At 44.1% G+C, this 25408-nt stretch overlaps 1 protein-coding gene across 2 annotated transcripts; it reads right to left on the bottom strand.

Annotated features, from left to right (window-relative positions):
• Positions 1–48: 48 nt before the first annotated feature.
• On the bottom strand, positions 49–20811 carry SLC39A13 (solute carrier family 39 member 13). Of its 2 annotated transcripts, XM_051792078.1 has the most exons (11): positions 20724–20811; positions 15433–15542; positions 13930–14229; positions 13348–13461; positions 11540–11661; positions 10885–11028; positions 5536–5625; positions 4913–4963; positions 4540–4672; positions 4307–4406; positions 49–2789 (listed from the first exon to the last, which is right to left on the bottom strand). In XM_051792078.1, the coding sequence occupies exons 3-11, from the start codon at positions 14195–14197 to the stop codon at positions 2714–2716; spliced, it is 1098 nt and encodes a 365-aa protein (XP_051648038.1). In that variant the 5' UTR covers positions 14198–14229; positions 15433–15542; positions 20724–20811; the 3' UTR covers positions 49–2713. The 2 variants fall into 2 exon arrangements, with proteins under 2 accessions (XP_051648038.1, XP_051648039.1); XM_051792079.1 differs by lacking the exon at positions 15433–15542.
• Between the last annotated feature and the right edge of the window lie 4597 nt (positions 20812–25408).

Raw genomic sequence — 25408 nt, 5'->3', positions numbered from 1 at the left:
CAAAACAAAACAAGCAAACAAACAAAAAAAAACCAACAACATAAACCAACATGGAAAACCATTTATTTCATCTCTATTGTCTCCATGAAGAGCAGATCAATACAGATGAAGTGGGAAATGAATAAGAGCAGCTGAAAAAATAGAGCTAGAAAATACAATTCTCTCTGTATTTCCAAAAGTGACAAATGTGGTGGATTGATGCTCCATTTCCTCCCAAGGCTCTCCATCCTCAGCTCCAGGGCTGACATAGAAAACTATCAAGCCCCTCCCTCCCACAAGCCCCATGCTACCTCCTACCAGGGTATCTTCCCAACAACCACAGACTATCCAGGCCTATGGTAGCAGCCAAGAAAAACAGCTCTGAAATTCTTTCTTCAGTGTCATCCACTTTGCATTCCTGAACACTGAGTACAAAATCCTGACTGTGGTTTTCAGTCTTGGCAAGGCTCAGTGCTGATGCAACAACGCCAACTCATGGGCACTCACCTGGCAGTGCCTCAACTTAAATGTCAGCCTTATTTTGGGAAAGAAATCTTGAGAAACAGCAGGCACATCTTTCTGTGCAAACCTGCTTCCTCCAGAGCCCCATTTCAGGGTCCACTTAGCTGCAGTCCCTGGGCAGGGGGAACCCCCAAAGCCAGAACTAGAGGCTAGCATACCCAGCCGGTCCCTGTAGACTAATTGGATTAATCATCCTTCTAGGAAAATGGGAAGCAGATGCTACCTTCAGACAATTGAATGATAGAGTAGTTGGCATAGGAAGGCAACTTTGTAAAGAGGAATAAAACAATTGCTCTAAGCCTCCCTCATTGTTGCAGTGAAATTAGTTACTGCTGTAAGTCCAGGGTAAGGAAAGCTGAAAAAATTTCAGGCAGCAGTTCCTGGGCAGATAGAACTGCAAGCATGAGCTTTCCAGCACTTGCTGAAAAGTAGGACAGGAGCTGTCATAAAAAAGAACTGTGTCAACAGTTCAGGAATCTCTTAGGAAAGTAAATGCTTCTGCTGTCAGCAGCATACCTGCCTCGCTGCTCTGACCCGAATCGCCCTCTGAAGGCATAAACCCTCTTGATAAGGCCTTGTGCAGGTTGGAGAGTTGTACTGATATACAAAAGCTGTTTAAAGACAGAGCTAAGTTGGTGCAATTGACATTGGGGCACCTGTTTTGTGCCCGGTGACTCCACCTGTTCAATTAGACCTGTTTTTAAACAAATTTAAGCAAAGCGAGGATAAGCTCTGCAGAAGAGATGATCTAGTAATTGTGCACATCTCTGTGGCAATAAAATATGCCTATGGAATTATGGCCTGGTCAGCCTTGTGAGCTGGGATGCAGGAAAGCACTAGAAATTTTATTTATTTTTATTGGTCTCAAATTGCCAAAAATTTTATCCCAAGCATCACAAAACAGAAAACTCTTCTTAAAGCATACCTATCGTGACCCTTTCATATCCCTTTCTCTCCTTACCTAGCACACAACTTTTCTATAAAAATATTTTTAAAATATTTTCACCAGCAGTTTCAGCTTTCCCATTTAAGAGCTGTCAGTATTATTCCTTATCCATTCATCCCCAACAGATGAACATCACTGTGAGGTAAGAAGCCCAGAAATAGGCTACCATCTCTGCTTTTGGTTACAGCATGCTCTTAAATAGTCTACACTGAACAGAGGAAAAGTTAACCAGGAGTTATCAGCTGCTATCCAGGCTGTAGTGTTCAGCTACCTCTGCCATAACAGTCTAGGGGTGCTGTAGCATGTCAGGCAGGGCTAACATGCTACACCTCAAGAAAACTCTGAAATATGGCGTGGGGCAGATGGTGGGTGACTCAGGTCTCAAGAGCAAGCTCAGAGCTGTGTTCAACTAATGGTTATGAGGAGAGGGAGCTCAGTCACAGCAGCTACATGTCTTTCCTTCCAGATGTAGGTGAGCTGGTAGTATGGCAATAGAAGAAACATTTACTAATCATTTATCAGATAAACAGGCTGTGTTGGCTTTTGGAGTGGTTAGGGCTGAGGCAAGTAATCTCCAAGCTGAGTCATTTAATTATAGTGACCTATCCTAAAGTGCCTCAAGCTTTTGGCTCAATTTCAACATAAACAAATACAAAATAGACCAAAAGAGCTGGACTGCTGAGGCTAATACTACCCTTTAGGAACAAGCAATGTCAATAAAAAGCCGCAGACCAAGCTGGAAAGGGTCTTTTCCCCTCTATCTCATAGCACCATCAACTTCTCATGGGTAGGGAGTTCTGGCTAAAGCTGTCAGTTTGTTGTTGCTTTGTAATCCCTGTTCTGCCTCCAGCCATTAGAGTGGTAGGAAAAGTCCTTAGTCTTCATGAGCTACAGGAATCGCCTCTGTTGTTTTCACACAAGAGCTTGGGAGGTGCAGTTCCATCAGAACGAACTGAATGAAATATCATTCATTCATTGTGGAGCAGTTGTTCAGTTCATTTCTCCCCAGTGTATCTTTTGCTCCATAAAACCCAACCAATCAGAAAAATAACAGAAGCCCTGATGTGTGGATTTTAGCAGAACAGGAATAGAAGAGCCAGGGAATGAAGTCCTGCACACCCAGACCTCTTTCTCACCTGCTTCTCATACTAGCAGCCAGATCTGCACGCACACACGTAAGAAATAACATTAGTGTTCCTTATTGCTTTGTAACAGCTCAGAGTCACTGTGGTGGCTCTGGGAGGCATCATGAGGTCTGCGCAGAGGTCACTCAGTTGTGAGCGCAAGTAGCACCATGACTATAATGCCTGTACACAGGAGCAGAATTTGCTGCAGGGAGTTCCTGGGAAAGAAACAGTAAAATTAGGAGGAGCCATAGACCAATTCCCATAGGCAACAGCAGAGAGACTCTCAAATCATTTGTTGTTTGCCCTTCGCTCTTTCAAATCTATGCATGGAGAACACAACAGCTGTGTGAAGTCACTAACACAGCTGAGAAGACTCTTTCCCAGCACCCCAAGCAAAGATGTTGTCTATAAACTGACATGTACTTGTTCCACTCAGCTGCAAGGCCCAACTCCAGGTTTCAAAATCAACTTAAGCTGATTCAGTCTTGTAGCTTCAGGTATATATTCCTGTCCTCTCACTCACAAGGGAACCAACACTTCTGCATCATGTTCATAGGCACTTTAGGGATCTCATCCAGCTAACAACCATAGTTACAAAAAGGAAAAAAAAAAACAAAAGCAAGATGATGAATTTGGCCATTCTTTTAGCACTATCTCAGGTTTATGCTGGATTGAAGTGACTGTATACCTCCCACCTCTGCATACTCTGGCAACAACCTCTGCCAGCACAAGAGGTTACCAAGCCAGAAGCAAACTCCCAAATTAGTCATTAACATTTCTCCACCAGAAGTTCCTGCCTCCTCAGGAGGAGTGGAACTGTTTTTTTGAGGAATGTTTCAGTCAAAATTAACTAGGTGAGCCAAGGCATCTTATTTAAACCACTTAAGTTGCCTGTCTCATTACAACTGAAATAGAGGGGAACATTCAAGGGCAGCTCTGCCAGCAGATCTGAGAGGGCCTTTACTGCAGTACAGCTGGATTTGGAGCTGCTACAGCTTTAATTAGACTGCAAGAAACTAGAATAATACACGGTGGGAGGCCAAATATACTGGAATATATACACCAGTGCAGAAGAGAAATGACTGAGGTGGGATACAATGACAGACTACGAAATGTTGAACGATAAAGAGAAAAAAACTATTATTTTCTACTGACACAGCACCACGGTGACATCTAATAAAAAAAAAATCAATAAGCAAGAGTGTAAGAACCAAATAATAAGTATCACTTAACACAGTGCAGTAAAGCTATGCAAACTTTCTGCCAAAGGGAGATTGCAGAAGCCTGAACTAATGGATAAGGTCAAAAAGGAGTGAGAGAAGCATGGGAAGGATAGATTCACATGTGGTTACAGACATACACACCTCTATGGGGCCCTGCTTCAGATAGTCCCTAAACCAGTACGTGCCAGAAGCTGAAAAGACAGACAGGGCAGCAGCTGTCCTAACTGGACATGTTTCTGAGGAACTTGCTCTCTAGCTGGTCATGCTACATACTGTGCTAGCACAATATTTTGGGACTGACCCAGTTAAAGGTTCTTGTGGTTTAGAGGGTCTTTGTAGTCCCATAAGCACAACAGTCCCATAGTACAGCAGTCTATTTTGATTCCAGCCTTGCCCATTGGATTTGAAAAGCCAGCATTCACATGCTTCCAGAACAGGCACAGGGGAGGGTTATATCCCTGCTCCCTGGCAGCAAAAATTGCTGCAGCAGAACAGGAGGGAGCACTTACCAAGGATTCTTTTCCTCCAGGAGATCAGGCACAACATTTACCAGGGCAATATACAGAAATCCTCCAGAAGTGAAAGGGAGGATCCAGGCTACTGTTTCACCTGCACAAATACAGGAAGCTTTTGTTATTACTGAGACAGAGCCATGGGAGACAACACTGAAGGAAAAGAAGATACACACGTGGGGACAACAACCACCTCCTTTCCCCACTCCAGAGGTCACAGGGAGCCTTACCTGCTCCTTTTGGTGACTGAGCACATATTGCAAAGCAGGCTCCTAGAATTCCCCCCAGAGCTGTGGAAAGCTGCATTTTGGCTGCACTCCAGCGGTCAAAGCCAGCCCGAAGTAAGATTGCAAAGTCTCCAACCTAAGAAAACCAAGAGTTGACAGTTAATAAATAAGAATATTAAATTCTCAGTCACAAAGGCTGTTGCATTCACAGCAAGACCAGCGCTTCAAGACTGCTTCTGCTTTTCCATGTTGTCAGTTTCCCAGAGGGAGCAGCTTTCAAAAGGACAAGAAAATATTAACCAGACCCAGGCCTCCTCTTAGTAGGTGAAGCACCTTGTAATTCCCCTCACAATGGCAGGATCCAAAGCCCTCTCACCTCATGTGGGATTTCGTGCAGGAGAATGGCCACTGTGGTTAGGAACCCAACCTGCAGCAGAGAGAAGGTGATTAGGAAACAATCAGAGTATTCTTGGATTCATCCAAGGTCCCATACAGGGGACCCATGCACCATCAGGTCCCATACACTTACAGGGATCAAGCTGTAACAGCAGATCCTACACAAGTTCAGGGTTGACTGGGAGTTTATCATTCTCACAGTCATGGTCCTCCAGCTCAGGGCACTGGGAACCCGACAGCCCATCATCAGTGTTGAAAACCAAAGTAAAAAAAGCATTAAACATCTCTTCCTTGTCTATGTCCCTGTCTCTGAAGTGACCATCCTCATCATGTAAGGGGTCAAGGCTATTTCTGGCCTGGCTTTTGAGTAGATGAGCTAATCCTTCCCCCAGTGCCAGTCCAAATGACTAACATGTCCCAGGCTTGAAGAAGCTCTGCATCAGAGGATCAGGATAGAGTTGGTTTTTACTGTAGTCTGCATTTTCTCAGAAAACTCCATAAAATAGGAGGGAACTCCTTACATCTTTGGATGTTCTGCATGTTGCATCACACTTGAAACAAGGCCTCTCCAGTTCAATACACAGCTGGGCACAGAAACCTTACCTTTCTGCTAACCAGGAAGCTGGTTGCTACTGCCAGGCCATGTGTGAAGTTATCAATGGTGTTGGCCAGTAGATTGAGGTATCCACTAATCTGCAAAGAGAAGGAAGAGCCCCTGATAAAGGAAGAGACGTAAGAAGATAAAAGAAAGCACATGGCTTAGACGCAGGTTATGCAGTCACAATCAGGTGGGAAACATCAGAACATGGAACTTCTACTGAGGGTCTTAAACTGTCAGTGCCTGAGGACAAATTAAATGTAATTTTTGGTTTTAGAGTAAACTAAGTTTTAGGGTAGGTAAGTATTGTCTGAGATTAGAATAATTACCTTGTGCAAATGACAAAGACCTCTAGATATAGAAAAAGAGAAAGGAAAAAGAAGAAAGCCAAAAATGCAAGAATATATTTAATTCTAAATTGAACCAATTTTAGGTAACACTGACTACTTTACACAGGTAACTGGCTTCAGATATGGCCTGATCTTGTTTTCAAGCCATGTACTTTAATATCCAACTGTTAAATATCTCCTCCTCAAAAGCTGGCAAGAACAATGCAACAGAAAAATGCTGCTGAAACTGCTTTTTATAACAAAATAAATCTTCAAACATTGTACCAAAAAAGCTTGTGCTTGTGGGTTTGCTTTCCCTTAACAAAGAATAACAAGAGTGATGACAGTCACCAAAAAGCCACCTACTAGAAGGCTGGATAGCATGTATATGTATTTGCATATAAACACATTTCTTAAAATTATAAGCATAAAGCAGCTTCCTTTCTCACAAGTCCATCTCCATGTTAGACTTCCCCATCATTCTAACTACGGTCACCTCAAGACATATTCTAAGTATTTGATTTAAAGTGATTTATAAGGGTATCACCCCATCTCTTTAGCTCACATGTTTTTGGGTTTTCTTCCATCATATATGACTTAAACTACTGTGTGTGGGTCCTGAGATACCACAGTTCACTATATGGCACAGCAGTTTAAATTATTATCAAACCAGGTGCTAGCCAATATACCAGGCTGTCCCTGGACTGCAAGAACTCCGAATATAGGGTAGTATCCAGTGAGTGGAGAGACTATCTAGAAACTGTGAGGCATCAACCTCTTACTTCACCATAGTGTAAGATGCCAAAGTTCAGCTGGAAAAGCACAAGTGGGGATGGATTTAATTAGCTCTTTTTGGTCTTCTGCTCTTCCCTGTTTTTATCAACTCTGCTTGGTGCATCTCTTCTTCCTGTCATCTATATACCACGGCTCAGGTGGGGCTTTCTGTCAAATTTCTCTCTCCAGATCACCACCTTTCTGCAGGGCACTTTTACTTCACAATCTTGGGCCTTTATGGGCTCTAAATTTTTAAAAGTGCATTGGTGATTAAATATGACAATAAGGGATGAAGCAAAGCCTAGCTAAGCTCAGTTTTAAGTAATAATCTAAGTAGCATCTCCACAATGGATGCAAAAGAAGTCCCTGTATGCTTTTGTAAAAAAAGAAACAAATAGATGCATGAAGGCAGACCCAAGAATAAAGCAGTTTTACTTCTCATTCTTCATACTCTGAGTCCTAGACAGTCAAATATGACTATCTAAAATTCTCCTTTTCATGTTGTTTTTTTATGTGACTGCATTTTCTCCACAGGATAATAATAATTATTCACAGAAGTTTTACACAAAAATGCTTTCCCATACCACCATATAGGGAAAAAATAGATTTCATGATTAAAACATTATGACTTTTTCTTGTCAGTGGCTTGGGCAAAAGCTGTCACTGAAAGAAGCAAAGCCTTGGAGTGCTCAGAAATAAATTGGGTTGATTTGACAGTTATGAGTCTCTGACATTTACATTCTGTGAATCCCTAATAGGATGTTCTTGTTGCTCATAAAGAGCATAGCCAGATGAAGTGTTTATGTTCATGCTTCAGAATTTATGTCAATGTGTAATAAAACATACTTCCTCAAATCAGCAAGGACCCCATGTGCCACAGGGAAAAAGAAAGCATAAGCAAGGCAAAAGTACTCTACAGCGTTTTCACTTGTTGAGGATATAAAGACTGCAATGCTGGACAGAACTGATCTGTGTTTGTGTGCAAAGGAAACCTCCCACCTGCAGTTTTCAAGATAGGACAAATTATAGCAGCAGCTAAAAAGCAGAAGTTCTAATATATATGCGGACAATGGTCAACTGTTTACAGTTTACTAACCATTATGCCCTGATGGGTGACTTTGTTTAAATAGTACCTTTCCCCTTTTGCTTGCAGAAAAAATGGGGGTTTCTGAGTGAATAGTAGAACCAAAGAAGTCTGTCTTGCTATGGATTTCATGCAAGCACCTACTTTGTTCATTTCCAGCATCACTGTTTCCCTGCACACCCCTTCACCACCCTGCACTGCATGACAGCCACCTCCCCACCAGGTAAGGGCAGCGAGACTTACCCAGTAAGCTACCAACCAGGTGGGCCTGTCGAGCAGCACACAGCAGCTAAGTTCTGACAGTGTTTTATAATAAGGCATTAGTTTGCATTCCTCCTCTACTGCCATGCTGATTTTTATGGAACTTGCAGAAATTGGATCACCTTCAAGACTTCTATCCTCTCTTGAACTCAAGAAAAATTAATTATGGGTTCAAAAGTTATTGAAAATGAAGGGCAGAACAGATGGACAGACAGATGGAATGACTGCTTATGTTGTTGCCTAAGGAAACAGGCTAATAACGCAGGAGTATCTTGGTAGTTTTGGTAATTTCCACCCTACCAGAAAATCTATTATTCAGATCATGTGCTCAAAATGTAGAAAGTTAAAACTACATGCATTAAGTCATTAGCTTCTATTTCATGCATATCGACAACAGTCTGTAAGAGCAAACAGATGTGTTAGGATTTTAAAGCTAGAAGGGCTCTAGCTAAAGAAGGTTGTCTAAACCTTCTACATAACACAACTGAAAGAATCTCATCAATTTCTGCACGAAGTCCATTGTTTGTTAAGCTATAATGTACTTCATAGAGAGCATCTTAAATCACAGCTTAAAGCCCACAAATGACAAAGAATCTGCTATCTCTAAGGTAAGTTGGTCCATTGGCTAGTTACCCTCAGTTACAGAGTTGTCTCTACCTTCTAGTCTGTTACTGTTTGCTATAGCTTTAACTATGCAAATTTAGTCATGTCTCTTACATGGATATTTGTATACTTTAAGTTATCCTTGATCTGTCATGAGGACAGAGCTAACCTAAAGGAAACCACTTATCATGTACTGCAAACTTAAAATATTTATTTCATCTCTTTCCTGACTCTTTTACAAATTATCAGTAACATTTTGGATATTTGGAATAACACTACTGGAAAAAGTCAGATAGTTGTTTCATTATTGCTGTACAGAAAGAGGGACTGTCCCCTCTTCTCTTACATACTATTTCCAACTCACCCATCCTCCTGGTTGTAGCATCATAAGGGAAGAATGTGTTCAAACAATTTCCTTCTGTAATTCTCATACCTTTTTCCACTGCATTGACTTTCTAGAAACTATCCCTATCTTGTAAATATGATCTGTGTTCTTTCTCTGATCTATTCCTTAATATTTGCATGTATCAAAACCTGTTAAAAATGCAGCACTTTTGGTGAAGTTACTCAGTTTAGCTGCTATCACTGACTTCATGTAGTCACGATGTGCCATTTATGTAATATAGTAGTATCTGCAAATGTGAAGACATACTGTTTTTATAAATAATCACTTAAAAAAATCATATCCCACCAGTGAACAGATTTGAGGGGGGCTGCCTTAATCCAGTCTCTATTGATAATATAACTGATTTTTAATATAACTAATATTAGCAAAGTTGATTTCATGCAGTATTAGTTTTATTAGAATGTGGGGAAAAGTTATATTTTATATATGTTTGTCATTACCTTTATCAAACAATTTTATCACTGAATAAAAGGCAGGACAAAATGTCTGGCTGATAAGAATTTATCTTCCATAAGATCATACTAATTAGCATTAATTAGATTATTATTTTTTTACATTAGGACCATGTCTTGAGCAATCATATCCTCTATTGGTGTTTCATTTCTACTTGAAATCAGTGGTAGACTAACCATCCTTTAAATCTGTAGTTCCTTATATAAACCTTTCTAAAATAAGGGCACAATGTTTCATAACCCAGTAATATTGATTTCTTCACTACTATCACCTCTAGAAACACCAGTGTGGCAGCTTGCATTTTGTGTAGTGTTCTGAAAAAATTACATGAATGTGACAGATATCAAAAATACTCAGTGATCTCAGCACAACTTTCATGTTGTGTAGGAAGAGCTATTAAGTTACAGCAAAACAGATTTAAAATAGAAAGACAAAAGAGCCTCTGACTGACCACACATCCAGGTTTGGGCTAGTTCATGCAACCACACTTTCTGTTCATAGTTACTTTCATACAATCTTCCACATTTTTATGGGCCTGCAATCTCAAATTGTAGGTCCTCCTTCACCAAAGTGGTTGTTTACTCTCTCACTTGTAATGTGCACCCAGACAAGGGTTTCCACAGTACAAAGATAGTAACACTAAACTGAAAGCAAAGCCAATGTAAAGGTTATCCACTTCCCAATGATACAGTACTCCTTTTCCTCCTCCACCTCCAATCCTATGAGCTTGCTGATCTCCCTTATTCCAGCACTGCAGGTTGCCTGTCTACATGCCAAGCTGCTTCAAGAAGTTAAGATAGGAGAGAAACAGACCTGGGGGTGGGAGGTGGGTGTGTGGGTGCAGAAAAAAGTCTGTTTAGCTCCCTGAATAGGCTCACTGTGGGGTCAGATGAGACCAGTGCAAAGGAAGTGATGGGAAATACAGTTTTGGAGACAGAAGTGGACAAGAAGTCCTTTTTGGCAGCAGATAAACTGATAATCTGAGAAACTGAACTTCTAAGTTCTACAGTGGATAGCTTCAACACACTTCCAAAAGGTGTCAAAACACTTCCAAAAGGTGCCTTAAAAGTAAAAATGCAGCTCACATTGGTACAATGCAGGCACTAGAGAACAGAGAAATCATGGCACAAAAAATTAAGCAAATAAAGATATACTGACTAGAAAAAACAGAGAAACAAAACGTGGAATTCTGTATTTTGGTATCAGAATTCAGACAAAACACACATCATCAGACTTATGCCTTCATAATATTGACTTTGCCTCCTCTGCATAAGCTACAGTGTAGATTTTCTCCAAGTCTGCTGTTTCCTCCCTGCTGTGACCAGGACAGACACTTTGATAGAGCAAAATCAAGCACAACTCAAACATCGAGTTTTCCACTCAGGCACAGTTCTTTCCACAGACAATTCCTGACTAAGATGTGAAGGTGAGTTTATGGGTTTACCTTGATTCTGTTGTTTCTTGTACAAGACTGGAGAGAGGAGCCATTACACTGAGCTCGTGCTTTTTGGGATTGGCCTGCCACCTTTGGCAAGGAACAGCCACTTCCATTGGAAATCTTTCCAGCTGGTGCTTTGGAATCACAGTCCTAAATTAGGGGAAAAAACTTGTCACTCACTTTTTTTCAGTGATGAATGAGCATGAATCAGGATTAGAAATCCAGTCTTTACCCTTAATCCCTTTGTCCTTACAATGTAAATCAACAGCTTTGGCACCCCAGTTTAATAACAACTGCTAAAAATGAGACAGATTCAGAGAGCATTGTGACATCTGCACCGTAAGACAACAAGAGCAAAGACCTCTTAGTCCTCAAGACTAGTAGAGAGAGGAATTGGAGTCATGCCCCCTTGGCCAAGTTCCTCTAGAAGGACAAGAGACTGAGCCTGCCAATCCTGCTAGCAGCTGCTGCCCACAGAAATATAACTCAACTGGACAGGAAATGGGGGAAAAAGAGTCTTGCTCTCCCCAGTCCATCACAATAACCTTCAAAGAAGGTGTTAACCTGATCATTTGCTGAGCCTGTCAGATAAGGTGGATGAGGTGTTTAGTACAGAGCTTCAAATATAAGAGCCTTCCCTCCCCTCGGGCTGCTAACTTACCACACCAGGGTAGTCCTTCTCTTCTTTCTCTAGGAAGATCTTCTCTAGCACCAGGAAGGTCAGGAAACCAGTGATGACCCAGAGACCCAGAGTCTTCTGCTGCTGAAAGCTCTGCTCTTCTCCTGAAGGACAAGAGAGAAATCTTCATGTCTCTATTAAGTACATAGTTTTTCAAACATATGAACCCACCACGCCCCTTACAGCCCAACCAGCAGTTCCAAGTCAAAACAAGAAATGACTATGGAAAGACTCCCTCCAAGGTAAGAGGAGCAAACACATCTCAAAGCAGATTAGTTTAACTTGCTCATTCTTGATCTAACATATATCCTCATCTCAGGTCACTCAGAGTGAGAGCTACCACCCCGTTTTCTTCAATAGCACAACCCAAAATATTTCCTGACAACACTGTGAATTTCCCTGAGGTCCAGAGGCAAGTGAAGATTACATCAACAAAAATCCACCAGCTATATCTACTAAGCAGCAAGCTCTGACTTGAAATCTGCTGTTAGTGGAGCTACAGACTCACCTTCCCCTTTCTGCCACACCTAGGTAAGTTATTAAGCCCAAAGCTATAAACTTCCTTTTCAATTAGAGCCAAGCCTGTGAGATAATAATCCATTCAGTCTGGCTGCAGAAATGGAGATTGCATTGCAATGGAAGAAAAGAATGACTCTGTAACAAGGTTTACATGGGTCAAGGAAACCTTTATGCTTCAGGACAGTCTGGCAGAAGCAAACAAACTAGAGTAGGAAGACAGAGTAATTTGGGAACCACTGTAGAAAGGGGTAAAAAAAGGAGAGCTGGTTCTGCCTATGGTGCTAGAGCTGTGAGAAAGAAGACTAAAGGCCCAGCAGATTTGAAATCCTAGGACATAGGTACAAGAGAGTCTGGGAAACCCAGGGCATCTTCTTTCCTCTCTCATCTTCTTTCCCCTGTTTTCAGCAGGGAAATGATTTCTTGATTTCTCAACAGGTGGGATGCAGCCACACTTGCCTTCTATGCCATCAGTTTTCTGAAGCAGAGAGACACAACCATTATAGGTTTCAACAACCCTGGCTATCTGAGGGATGAAGGAGTTACACTGATACCACAAATTCTATACCAACTCAGACAGTGTTTCATTTGCTGGCGAACACAGGTTTCTGTGACCTGTATTTCCTTTCCCTTCCCCCCACGCCTCACCCTCCATTCTTAATTATGGCTCTATGGTCAATTTTCCATGATTTCTCCTTGAGCAAAGATTGCGAGGGCAACACATATGAGCTCCCATAAATCCAAGTACCCAGCAGAGAGGCCCCAGTTAGTGCCAAGAAAAAGGTTCTAGGATTAACATTGTTATAGGGACAGATTTATAAAAAAGACGCACCTGATCCCCAACTGAGATGGTGCACAAGTTCATATACCAGACCACATACACATTCATAACCTCTCATCGGGTTAAAGAAGCATTCCCTTTCCTTACAGAAAGGACAAAGGAAAATCAACAGAGACTTACAGGAATCCAAGGAAAGATAGGGGAATTTGATAGACAAGAAAACCAACGCAAGTTACTAAACATAAGTACTCTAATCTGAAAGTCTCTGGAGGACTGCAGAGTACAAAGACAAAGTACTACATGTGTGTTTATTGTTCTTACATCCTTCCCTAGGCATGTGCTTTTATATACTGTTTGAAAGAGAATACCAGCTTAGACCAGTTTTTAGGCTGACCCAGACTGGCTGGTCTTGTGCTTTCAAGATGGAACAGACTCAAAAAATGTAGCAGTAGGCATAGCATGGGCTGCTTCCAGGCATATAAGGCTTTCATACCTGTTGTTGCAGTGCATGTGTAGGCCCAGGCTTCAGGAAGCAGGTGCAGAAACACATTCCCCAGTAGTCCACCAATTGCAAAACTCAACAACTGCTTCATACGGTGTGATCCAGCTAAAGAAAAAAAAAGAAAAAAAAAGAAAAAAAATAAAAAACCAAACAGACAAACAAACAAAAAAACCCCACACTAATCACGACTCATCCAGGAGCCAAAACATTTCCAGCTGCGATTTTGCACAGAAAAACCTAAATTGGAAGCATTCACAAAGCAAGTTCTCAAAGGAGAGAGCACAAAACAAATGGAATGCAAGAAAAAGCTCTTGCACCACTTGCCTGGGACAGCAAGCAGTGTGTGGGAGGGACCTGGACCAAGCAGGGTAAAAAACAATACTCTTTGTACAAGCTCCATCCAGGGCTTACATTTGTCCTATCAGATTCTCAGGTGTGGACTGAAGCACCAAAAACAGACTTTCCATTTTAGAGAATAGTATTTCTCTGACAAAGTCCTGTTCACTACTGTGCTGTTCAGTCACATCCCAGGACTTTTGGCTTCAGAAAGGCCAATGCAGGTAGCAGGTTTACCTTCTGACTGCAGAGCAGCTCCCGTCTCAAATGGGATCACCAGCAAGGGGAAGACCCCACTCAGCCCCACCATGAATGAACCGATGAGGGAACAGATCCAAGTGTCCAGCCACTCACTGGTGAAAAGGTTTCCCCAGGACTCTGCCTCCTTCTCACACAGCGAACCAGAACTAGCAGCAACATGACTCTTCGGGACCTGTTGAGCTCCACAGGCCACAATCAGAAACAAGGAGAGAGTCCCATCAAGCAGAAGTTTTTGTTTTGTCATTGCTAAGTGGTCTCAGCCAGGCTGGCCAATCTCTGAAAAGAGAAGGGAGAGCAGTTCTGAGAGTGTGCTCATCTCTCCCTCCCATCATCCCAGAAGAAAGGCCTTGGCCACACCATCCCCCCTTTTCAGTGTCTTAGCACAGGTATGTATACCCATATACATCTGGACATCTGAAACTCTTCCTGATTTCAACACAGCACTAAAGGACAGAGAGGCTGTTTATCATTGGTGTATGAAACTGCAGATGAGACATCTTGTGAAAGCATCTTCCTTCAGGTGGGCTGGACAAGGACTCCAAGTACCCTCATCCTTGCCCGTCAGTGTCCCAAGGCTTCAGAAAAAAGTATTGACCAGAGATGCTACCCAGATAAATCTTTTTTTTTTGCCATGCAACAGCATCCATGTACAAATTAGGATGCAAGACAGGCAACATAACAGAAGTCTGTAAACTCATGAGTAGTGTAAAGATGGTGAACATGGATAGACTATTCACCGTCTCGTCAGACATAAGTACTGACAGTCACCACATGAAGTCAATGAGGGTCAACTTCAAAACAAACAAATATGACCCTTCATCAGCAAATAACTTGTGTGGTAGTACTTCTCCAAAAACAATGAAAAATTTTACATGGGTTCATCAAAAGACAGGGCAAGTACTAGAAAGATAAATCTATTGATTGTTAATAGTTAAACAGCTCACATTAGAGTCAAGAAATTCCCTTATGTGAAAGGAGCTGGAGACTGGAAAGATACTTTAAAAATATCATATATATTTGTCCTGGTTTTTTCCTTTCCAAGAAGGATACTGGGTTAGATGGTCTCTTAGTCAAAATCAGCACAGCTGTTACTAAGAGCTCTGCAGTCACAAGAAAACTGTAGAGAAGAGAGCATGTTAGAAGAGGAAAATAAAGATAATTACACTCTCATTGGCAAACAGGAAAGGAAAGCAAATGATGTAAAGGCTGAAGTACAAACGTTCCTTCAGTCTCCAGAAGAAAAAGCGAAATGTGACAAGCAAAATTAATCTGGAAATGGGAGAAAATAGCACGCTAGGAAAAAATAGCTTAACAAATGTTCGCGAAACAGCTCTTGATTGAGAGGGAATAACAGCATTCACCTGAAAGCATGCGAAAAAACAGTTAAAGTAATCTCTGAAGCATTAGGACCACCTTTGAAAATTTACAGGAATAGGGGAAGGCCACAAGAAGGCTGGAGAAGCATCATGCCTCACCTACCTTTTTAAAAGGAAAAAAAAAAGGTGGGAGAAGACTTAAGAAGTTACAGACCAGTAACTTCAATCCTCTGAAGGATTCTTGATCAAATTAAATGATCAGTTTGTAGTTACCTATAAGATAAGAAAGCGATAAAGATACCAAAGCATTAAGTAACAGCCAGACAGAAAGGGACCTGAAATTATCAAGACAAAATTCAGGATGTTGGAGCCAATCCAAGGGCTCACTGCAGATGAAAAAGTGGTGTTGCCCCTTTTCCCCACCCCTTCATGAAGCATCACCTCCCCATGTGCACACCAGACTCCATGAGTGAGCAGCGTCAGAACAAACTAGCAGGGAAAACCATTTTTTTAAAGAATCAGCCCTCTGCCAGTTTCAGTCCCTGGATGAAAACACTGCAGGAGGAAGGCACAGCTGCAGTGAGCAATCAAAAAGAAAATTAAGGGACAGGGTCCCATTGCTCCTGGGAAGGAGAACATCAGTCTCCAAGCACAGTGACCATGGATATCAGTAGTGGGGATGCAAGAAGGAATCAATAAAGATACTGTCTTGGTTTGGCAAGCTGTGCAAGAACCACCAAAACTTTTTGTGTAACCTCTCATTTATTTTTTTTTTAACAACAAAAAATAAAATCCCTCAACATAGCAAGTTCAAACCAGCCCAGGACTTTATGGTGTCTTATTGCAGTGTTTTGATCTGGCTGCTAAGGGCAGGGCAGGGGCAGGCACGAGGCCAGGTGTGGAATGAAATAGAAATGACAATACAGTAAGCCCAATGTGCCACAAAGAAAAAGCATACATTGACTGAGAAATTAATTCTAAGCTAGTGGGTTTATGTTGCTACAAAGTAGGTAAATGTCATCTTGGGACAAATAGTAGTGACACTGTAGGTCTCACACAGGTGAGACATTGACCAACAGACTGCACCCAGCCCCACGTATTCTTCTTCATGAAATACATGCAAAAATCTAAGACATTGCAGTGGAAAGAAACAAAAATTAGAGTGTAGAGAGCATGACTTGGAAAAAACAACTGAAGGACCTGAGTGTGTTTAGTCATAGAAAGATAACACTGAAGGGAACAGAACAGTCTGCATATATTAAAAGTCACAAGAAAGGAGGAAAGTGCTAAACTCTTCTTCCAGATCAGTTCATACAGTAAACAAGACTCAGCCTGAATATGAAAAAACAAATTTACATAGTGCCAAAGTGGTGATATACTGAAACAGGTTGTCTATGATGCAGAATGTCTAGCATTGGTTGTTGTTTTTATTTTATTTTATTTTGAGCAAAAGAAACACCCGATGCAGATGGTATTTTATTGCAAAGATTAGATGCCTTCTCTGAAGTCCCTTCAGCCCTACACCTGTAATTTGATGTAAGCTGGAGAGATCCTTGCTCTGCTGACAGGGTCCTATGAAAAGGGGCAGATTTTCAGCTGTAAATCACTATTGGCATAACCACTTCAGAACAACAGGAATGGGGGTTTGGCAGCAAGGGACATTTTCATCTCTCATAGCACTCCATGCACCAATTCAACTCAGACACTGAAGTGAACAGGAACTAAGCTGATGCTTGGAGAGCAAGTAACAACTGCAAGGACAGCCTGATGGGCCAGAAATGCTGCCCTCTGCCCAGCTCCAGCACATTGCATACCTAGGACACTGCCAGGCCCTCTGGCTCCCCTCATGGCGATTCAGGCTCCCCCCTACAGCTATGCAAACATACACACAAAACTAGGGTAAAATTATGCCACAGAATCCCCCAAAATTTTCCCTGAAAACAAAACAAACCCAAAAAAAGACAGGAAGTTCTCAAAATGTTTGCTGTCCCCTAACTGAACAGAGTTTCTTCTGTTCCAATACAGTACCAATATAGGTTAAAGCCATCAGCCACAGGGGCATCTGTGCAGGTAGGTGATGGGCCTCTTCAAGCAGATTCCACCAGCCACAGTCTTCTTTCTGCTTACTAGCTGCTGCAAAAAACCTGCAGTTTACAGGATTTCCTCCTTTAAAATACACGGGCACCCCTTCCAACCTGGGAGCAGGCCTGACAGACCTCTTCGTCCTTTTTGACAGGATTAGACGAGGAAAATGACTGAAAACTTTGTGAGGAACACAGCAAAAATAAATCAGGATTTATACAACCACACATATGCCTATGAAGAGGCAATAAATATACAAAAAGCCCCCGACCACTCTCTGCAGTTTGGCAATGATGGGAAGCAGCACAAGTCTCTTCTGCAACATTGTTGTCACAGCTTTTGAGAACCAATTTTGAAAAGTAATCACTATAATTGATCCAACAGGTCGATTTCTTGCACCTCATTCTCCACACTCATATGTGCCCCAAAGGACACTACTTTGACTAAGTGATCAAAATCCTGGAGAGGGGCAGTAGCACACAGGACAAAGAGCATGTTCAGGAACCTGAAAAAGGTCTGCATACCTGGCTTCATGTCCCTCTTCCAGAACAAAAAGGGATCAGGTTCCTCCAAAAAGGTATGGTGTTGAACAACAAATGGGCATAAAAGGGTACAAAACTGATTCCTCTAACTCACATTTGTGTCGGCCAACTTTCTGTGGCCAACAGGTCTTTATTCTCCTGTTACTCACTGAGGGAAAACCAGAACATTTCTTTACACCTGTGCTGCCTGACCACCAAGACCTCCTGACTCAAGAACAACTCCATATCTCATTCAATAAATTCCTGATGTTTATACAACATCTACGAGAAATTCAGTGTATCACCCAAGACATACCTAAACTGATTTTTGTGCCCAGTTAATTATTTAGAGCATATTGCTTCTTCCTAACACATCATAACCACTTGCTCAAAAAAAAAAAAAGGCACTTTTTATCTCTATAGCACCTTTGTTTTTCTGCCTCATTAGTAAAGTCTTTAAATTTAAACTGGTTGCTGCTAAGACAAATATTTAAGGGGATAAAGAGGCACAGTGAAGATGTAGTCCTAGGAGAAAAAACACTCAAGAGGAGGAAAATAATACACTGCCACTACAGAGTCTCTACCTACTCCTAATTTTAAACAACAGCATTTGTTTCTGGAACTCAGCTAGAGAACATCTGAGAACATCTTGAGAAATTTTTAGAGAAAACACCTGCAGGTTTTCTCACAGACATCTGTGGTCACTATAAGGCAGAGGCATAACCAGGTACAGAGACATGTTTATCAAGAAGGCTGTATCACATATTTAGGAACATGCATGGGAGAGAAATAGGCAGTACATTGTTTATTTATCAGCTTTGACAATTGCTCCATTTGGCATCACAGCTCCCAGCCGTGCTGGATCACAACCTGGTCACCATTACCACTGGCAGCACTCTCCAGAGCATGTGTTTGAGTATTCAGGCCTGCTCAGCCCCTTCTGAAATGGTCTCAGGACTGGAATAACCATGAGGCTTTCCCAGTTCAGGAAGAACAAACAAATGAGAATCTGTCATTTACACACTCCTGAGCAGAGGCAGAGGGAGGTTGCACACCAAGCCAGGAAACCCATGAGGCTCCTTGGGCCTCACCCTGCTTCACTGAGCACCTCTGTAGTTAGCAGTGGCTGAGAACACACAGACAAAACTTAAAATGCCAAGGCAAAAACCTATTGGAAAAGAGAAAATAAAATATTGACACGATGACTATTCTGGCAGGAACCCATCTACTACTCTCCTAGACACTCTGCCTTCTCAGACCATACAGCTTCATCTCTGCCTCAGCGCAATTGCTCATTGCCACACATTTTAGATGTTGTCAAGGTGGAAGAAATCAGAAAGAAAAGGCTTATTTACAAGCATTTTCTCTGGAAGCTGGTTGCCTGGCCTTACAGTTGCAACAGAGTACTGCATGGAATGGGAAAAAAGTTAATTTTCCAGGGAGGAAGTATAATTTTCAGCCAAAAAATTCTCCATGAGCCACCTCCCTCCATCAGCCCAGGGGAGAGCTTTGAAAACCTCCTGGAGGCCCTTACCTTAGCAGAGGCACAAAAGGTCTCCAGTACTCCCTGAGCACTTCTTTCTCTCTGAGTCACTGCCCATCTTTAGGGAATGCACTGCTCTGGTGGGACCCCTCCCCTTTGATCCCTCTCATAAAAAACCTCTTTTGTACAGAGGCTCGCGTTTCTGCAAATGACAGCGTTTCGCAGCTAAATGCAGGGGATGCACAGAATTAAGAACAATAAGTGTATCGCAGGTGGGAACAGATTACAGACGCCGGGCAAACCTAAGAGCTGGCAAGGAAGGCAGTTAAAATCGAGTGAACACTACTAGAGTTTGGGAGACAGCGACTCCTTCCCCGTCCTGCATCCTTTCATCCCCAGGATGAAAAGAGGAAAGTTTGCGGACCAGATAATGGCGTTCACTCCCCTCGGGGCTAGGGGGAATCTCTCTCCTCCCAGCCCACTCTCCGTGGCAGCCCGAGGCAGAGGCCAGGCACACCGCCCCCCTCCCGCCCCGTCACCGGTGCCGCAGCCCTCGCCCAGGCCAGGCTCCGGCACCGCTCTCGCCCGCGGGCGACTAATGCAGCGGGCCCGCTCGTATCGTTGCGTCTCACATCGCGGCGGATGGGACAGACAGCGCGGGTTTTCCATTTGAGGAACGCAGAGCGATGCAAAGTGAGACATACTTGCCGCGGGGGCAAATAGTAATTAACCCTGTTCACGCACCTCACTGGAGCAGCACCTTAGCTGCCCCCCGCCGGGGTCCCTGTGTCACCGTGGCCGCGCAGACCCGGCCCCCCCAACTCCGCGCGTCCCGCGGGGCACCCCCTGCCCGAGACCCTCTCGCGACATTGTCCGCCGGAGGACCGACTTCCAAAACTTTCTCGGCTGCCTCCAGCCCCCGGCACGCCCGCAAAGGCGGGCTGGACCGGGGGGATGCCGGCCCCGGGAGCCCGTGGGCAGCTGGGGCCCTGGGGCGGGTGGCGCGCAGCCCGCAGTCCCGCCGGGCCGGTACACGGCTGCCGGAACCAGCGGCCCGGCCGGGCGCTCCCCGCCACGTCTTCCCAAACTTGCCCCGCGCTCGGCCGGGCCGGGCCGGGCCCCGCCAGAGCCGAGCTCGGCTCCGCTGCGGACAGCGCTGCCGCCGCCGCTCACCCCGTCCCGTCCCGTCCCGTCCCGTCCCGTCCCGTCCCGCCACCGGCGGCCCCGCTCTCCCCGTCCCGCAGCTGCTGAGCCGCGCTGCCGTGCCCGCCTCCCGCTTTCCCCCCTCGTCCCACAACAGCGGAGCGGGGGCGGCCCAGCGACCCCCGTCCTCGGCCGCGCCGCCCTGGGGCCGCCACCCGCCCTTACCGTGCGCCGCCACCGCCGCCGTGCCCCGGGCCGCCGCTGCCATCCAGCCGCGGCTCGGCGCGGGCCTGCCCCGCCCGGCGGCCCCTCGGCTCCGCCTCCCCCGGCCGGCCACGTCGGTCCCGGCCTCCCCGGCACCAGCGCCGCCGCCCCGCCGGGACCCGCCACCGCCGCGCCCGCGCTTCCGGCCGCCCCCCGGCGGGGCGGGAGCGGGGATCCCGGGGGCGGACACCCGGCGGAAACTGAGTCCTTGGAAATACAGCGAGATGTCCGCACACATCTCCAGCGCGGGCTGCTGGGGCAGAAACACGCGCGCTGTGCGAGACCTGCACTTCTGGAACGTGCTGGCCGAGAGATGTTTGCTTTATTTTTTAAACTCTATAAATGGATTAATAATTCTTTGGGTTACAGATGTGTAGAGACTAGCGCAGTGGAAGCCGGTTTTTGAGTAGAATTTCTGGAAGTCGTTAGAACGGAAAAAAGAATGGCAGCCTCCTCTAGGGCTGAACCTAGAAATGCTTTTAAAAGATACAATTACTTTAAAATATACTTGCCTCCCCCTCGCAGGTTCATTACAACCTGCATGATGATACCTATGTAACCCCAGAGCTCCGTAAGCATTGGCGTCCTGACTATTTAGTGGTGGAGAACACCCACGGTTCTTACAGAGATTTGCAGAGGCTCCATGTGCTTAGGAAACTAGGTCGGATGAGAATAAAGATTGACTTTTGTACAAGCCAAACTAGTTTGGATCTATATTGTTTCCAATATAGACACTTTCCAAAATGTATTGATGTACCTTTTAGTTGCATCTCTTACCATCTTCCCTGAGAGATAGAACTTGTTTCTTGCTCCAGTTTTTGAAATGAATTCCATTCCCCAAGGAGGCAGTGCTGATGCCAATGCTTCTTTCTACGATCTCACCCTAGTCCCATTACATCACACCAACGTCATGCCCTGGAGCAGGAGTTAGGAGTTAAGTCAGCCACAGTCACCTGCAATGGCTTTCTGCATTCACGTAGTGGCAGCACAGTCCTACAGGCTATGCTCTGCAAATGCAGTTAAAGATAAGTTGTATTTTTCTCACATGCGAGGGGAATGTTTGCATAGGAAGTTCAATTTTGAAAACAAATTTTTAAAGAAAAAGTATTTTGCATTTTGTTCTCAAATTGTACAATCTATGATTCTTCTGTTCCACAGCTGCCTTCCTACTGTCTGAATAACTATCATCAGCCTTCCTGAGCCTTGCTCTGGTGACACAGTTCCCTGTGCCGATGGATCATAGCTGTGACTATCAGAGTTACAACAGGCATCTCCTCAGGTAAACCAAACCACGCTGAGAGCTTCAACTATTGCAGTCAATACTGGTACCATGGTTTCAGAGAAATGAGTGGGAGTTTGCTTTTGACTTCAGCAATGTAGGAATTCACTCCAAGACTTTCAGGTTTTATGACAACCTACCATAAGTCAGCATAGGAGGAATTCCAGCTGAAATGTTCACTCAAGAGCTCATGTCATCAGGTGTCAGCTGCTAGTACACTGTACATCAAATAGAGCTTTTACACAGTTGGTGGTGGTGTATTGAATTTTCAGTGATAGTCTAGAGATCAGTATGGAAAAATCGGAGTCCAACAGGCTTGGTCCAAAAATTGGTATTTTGTCACAACTGGAGCAGGGATCTGGAATGTTCTCCTGCCTCCTGCAAGCCACAGAACCACTTCAACATGATTTATGTGAAAATTACATTTAGATTTCTGTATTCTTTACTGAATACTCTTTCCTCAGCTGAGGGGGAAAAAAACAAAACCAGATCACTTCTAAATGTAGACTAACAAAACCAAACACTATATATTCAGTTCTTTTTGACTTGTAACTGATTTTCTTCCCTCCCTAATGTCTTTACTTGGATGTCACCAACACTTACTCTTGTTTTCAACCTTTGTGATTTCTTGTGTCATTCTTTCAGAAATGGGGAAAGGCAGGCAGTTTCCAGGAAAAAACTGGAAAGTTTACTGGCATCCATGAAGGCAGAGACGTGGGGTACACCTCATGCATGGCCCCCAAATGCTGACGCATTATGTATCCATAAAAGCCAAGAGATATTGAAATATTTGCCATGGAGCATGGCAAATATTTTTGTCAATTAATTTGGTTACTGGAAAATTGTAACTCAAAAGTATTAGTCAATTATTTTGATTTTATTAGATTATCAGATTTTACTGTTATTATTATCTTTAAAGTCCTACTTTGATCAGTAAAGGAGTATACTATTGTCTGGATCACCCATCTAAAAAATTCGTCTAGAGGATTCCGGCTGAAAAAAAAAATTTGAATAAATGTAAAAGGAAACCCGGAAAATCAATTATTCTCACTCTGCCGGTTGGTTCTTGACGCGACAGGAGCGGTAGCTCACAGGCTCGGGATCATCCATCCCGCTGCCGCCGGAGCTGCAGTTGCGCGGAGGCACCGCAGGGCGGCACTGCCCGCCCGCCGAATGGCGCCGCCGGGACCCGCGGGGACCGCGCTGAGTGTCTTCCAGCGGGAAAGCAGGGAATTCCACAGGCGTCGGGGCAGGGAAGTTAGACATCTGGTAGGTTAGATACGATCTTTCGCAGAGCGACTGGACACAAGTAACTAAACCCAAGCATGGCACTGCGTGAGTGGTCTTGATAAGGCACCTGAACACCGCGGGCAATTAATGGCACCTGACAGCGACAGCCGGGCGATGGCTTGTTCTGCCATCCTTGTACCTGTCCCTGGTGTGCCCAGTCGGGTTTGTGGAAGGAGGCTCGTGTGGCTGTACTGCTGGTGGTCTCTCCCCATGAAGATGAGACGTTGTGCTGGCAGGACACAAACAACCCGAGCCTCGGGATAGTGCTAAATCTACCCCCAGTCACTCCAGTGCTATGGGAGGCTTTCCTTTAGCCAGGCACAGCCTCAGTGGGATTTAGATCTCGAGTGTCTCAGAAAGCTTGGCGAGCATCTGCTCTGGTTGAAGGAGGGGGGCACTGCGAAGGAGTCCGGCTCTCTTGCCACCGCGGGGGGGTGGTCTTCCCGAGGAAGATATTTTGGCATCTGAATTTCCACCACAAAACTTGCTAATAAAAGGGTCAGAGTGCCAGAGTAAATTCATGCTTCCTCACACCTAATAGTGCTCTCCGTACTCTGTCCCCGGGATCATATTCTTTCTTGTTTTATAGTCAGAAGCTTGCTTTTGAAAGAGTGTGGGACAGGAACGGTGCCCTTAAAGCAAGCTAACTGCAAAGAGAAGGTGCCAGAGTCTCAGCAAAATCTCTGGAGAGGTCACATCAAAACATTTCTAGAGGGTCGAGTGTAAGACTAGATGTTAAGCACTGACAGATAGGGCACAGGCAAGCAGAGAAACAGGGGCAGACCATGAATGTGGACAGGGCAGAAAGATTTTTAAAAGTTCTTCCCAGTTAAGTTGGTTAAGCATTGGAAGAGATGTCCAAGGTTTCTGTGGTATCTGTTGGAGAGTTCAGCTGGCCTTGACCTTGAGCAACCTGATCTATTTGATCAGGAGACTGGACAAACTGACCTCCCAGACGTCCTTTCCAACCTAATGTTTTCTGTGATCCCCTGGTTGAGAAGAAAAAAACAGTATCAAGGGGTAAGAAGTAAATCAGAGAGAGAGCCCTCTAAGTATATGAAAGGAGCTGTGAGGCCACAGCAGTAGGCATTTTTGCCCATTGTTTGGTGGGCGCCAAAGGCAGTAACACTATTGCCTGGAAGTCCTGCTCTGACTCATCCCAGGAGACATTTCTGCAAGGCACAGCAGAAAAGGAGAAGTGACTGCTGAGCCCTGAAGCATGGGGGAGGAGGGGAGCTGGCCCCATGGAAGCTCAGAACAGGGAATTTTAGTCTTACTCATCATATTATTTTTATATTTGGGTTTTCAGATGTAAACCTCAGTATTTCTGTCAGCATGTTAACTCTGTGTGCACCTCAATTTTGTCCACTAGCTGCAGTGACTCCTTTCTGCCTTACTCTGTGCACAGACACACAACTTCCAGCTGGGAGCTCAGTTTGACTAGCACTTTACTAGTGTTTGTAAGCAATAAATGAACTACCTGGTCAGTGATGTTTAATCTGGGCAGAATTCATTGTCATGCTGGAGAAAGAAGAAAAAAGACGAGCTTGGTCTGAGAAAGATACAGCCAGAGAGTGGGTTAGGGCAGATGAGTCAAATGTGGCAGATGAGCCATAGAGGATTTGCAGAAGTTGGGAATGAGATACATACTGAAAAGGTGATCTACCTAGTCTTAACAAATGTAAGCAAGAAATGGAAGGGAAACCTAAATTATCATGAAAAACAAATAGTGTTGGAAGGGCTAGCAGAATCTAAACCTCTAGCAGAAGACCAGCACGAATTCTTTACTGAGGTTTCAGACCTTAACAGTGAGGCCACAATAGTACCCTGCCAAGCTAGGTATCAGTATGTGTTGTGTGTGTGATACACAATGGTCTTTATCTTATATCTAAATGTAGTTAATTCTGGGTTCTGACCATGAAAAAGGGTTTTCTTATGATTTTCAGTGCTTGATAATGAAACCCCTGATTTCTATAACCTAACACATCTTCTACATGCCTCCAGGGTACAGCACCAACTATGGTTCCTTCACTTTAGTTGACAGAGGACAGGCTGCAGTTCTATATGGAAGTTTCAG

Source organism: Manacus candei, unplaced genomic scaffold (genome assembly GCF_025592945.1).
Source record: "Manacus candei isolate 608988 ecotype Guabito, Panama unplaced genomic scaffold, ASM2559294v1 h1tg000033l, whole genome shotgun sequence".
Taxonomy (NCBI): Eukaryota; Metazoa; Chordata; class Aves; order Passeriformes; family Pipridae; genus Manacus; species Manacus candei.
Note: the sequence above shows the minus strand (reverse complement) of the source record. Positions and strands in the feature narration are given on the sequence as shown.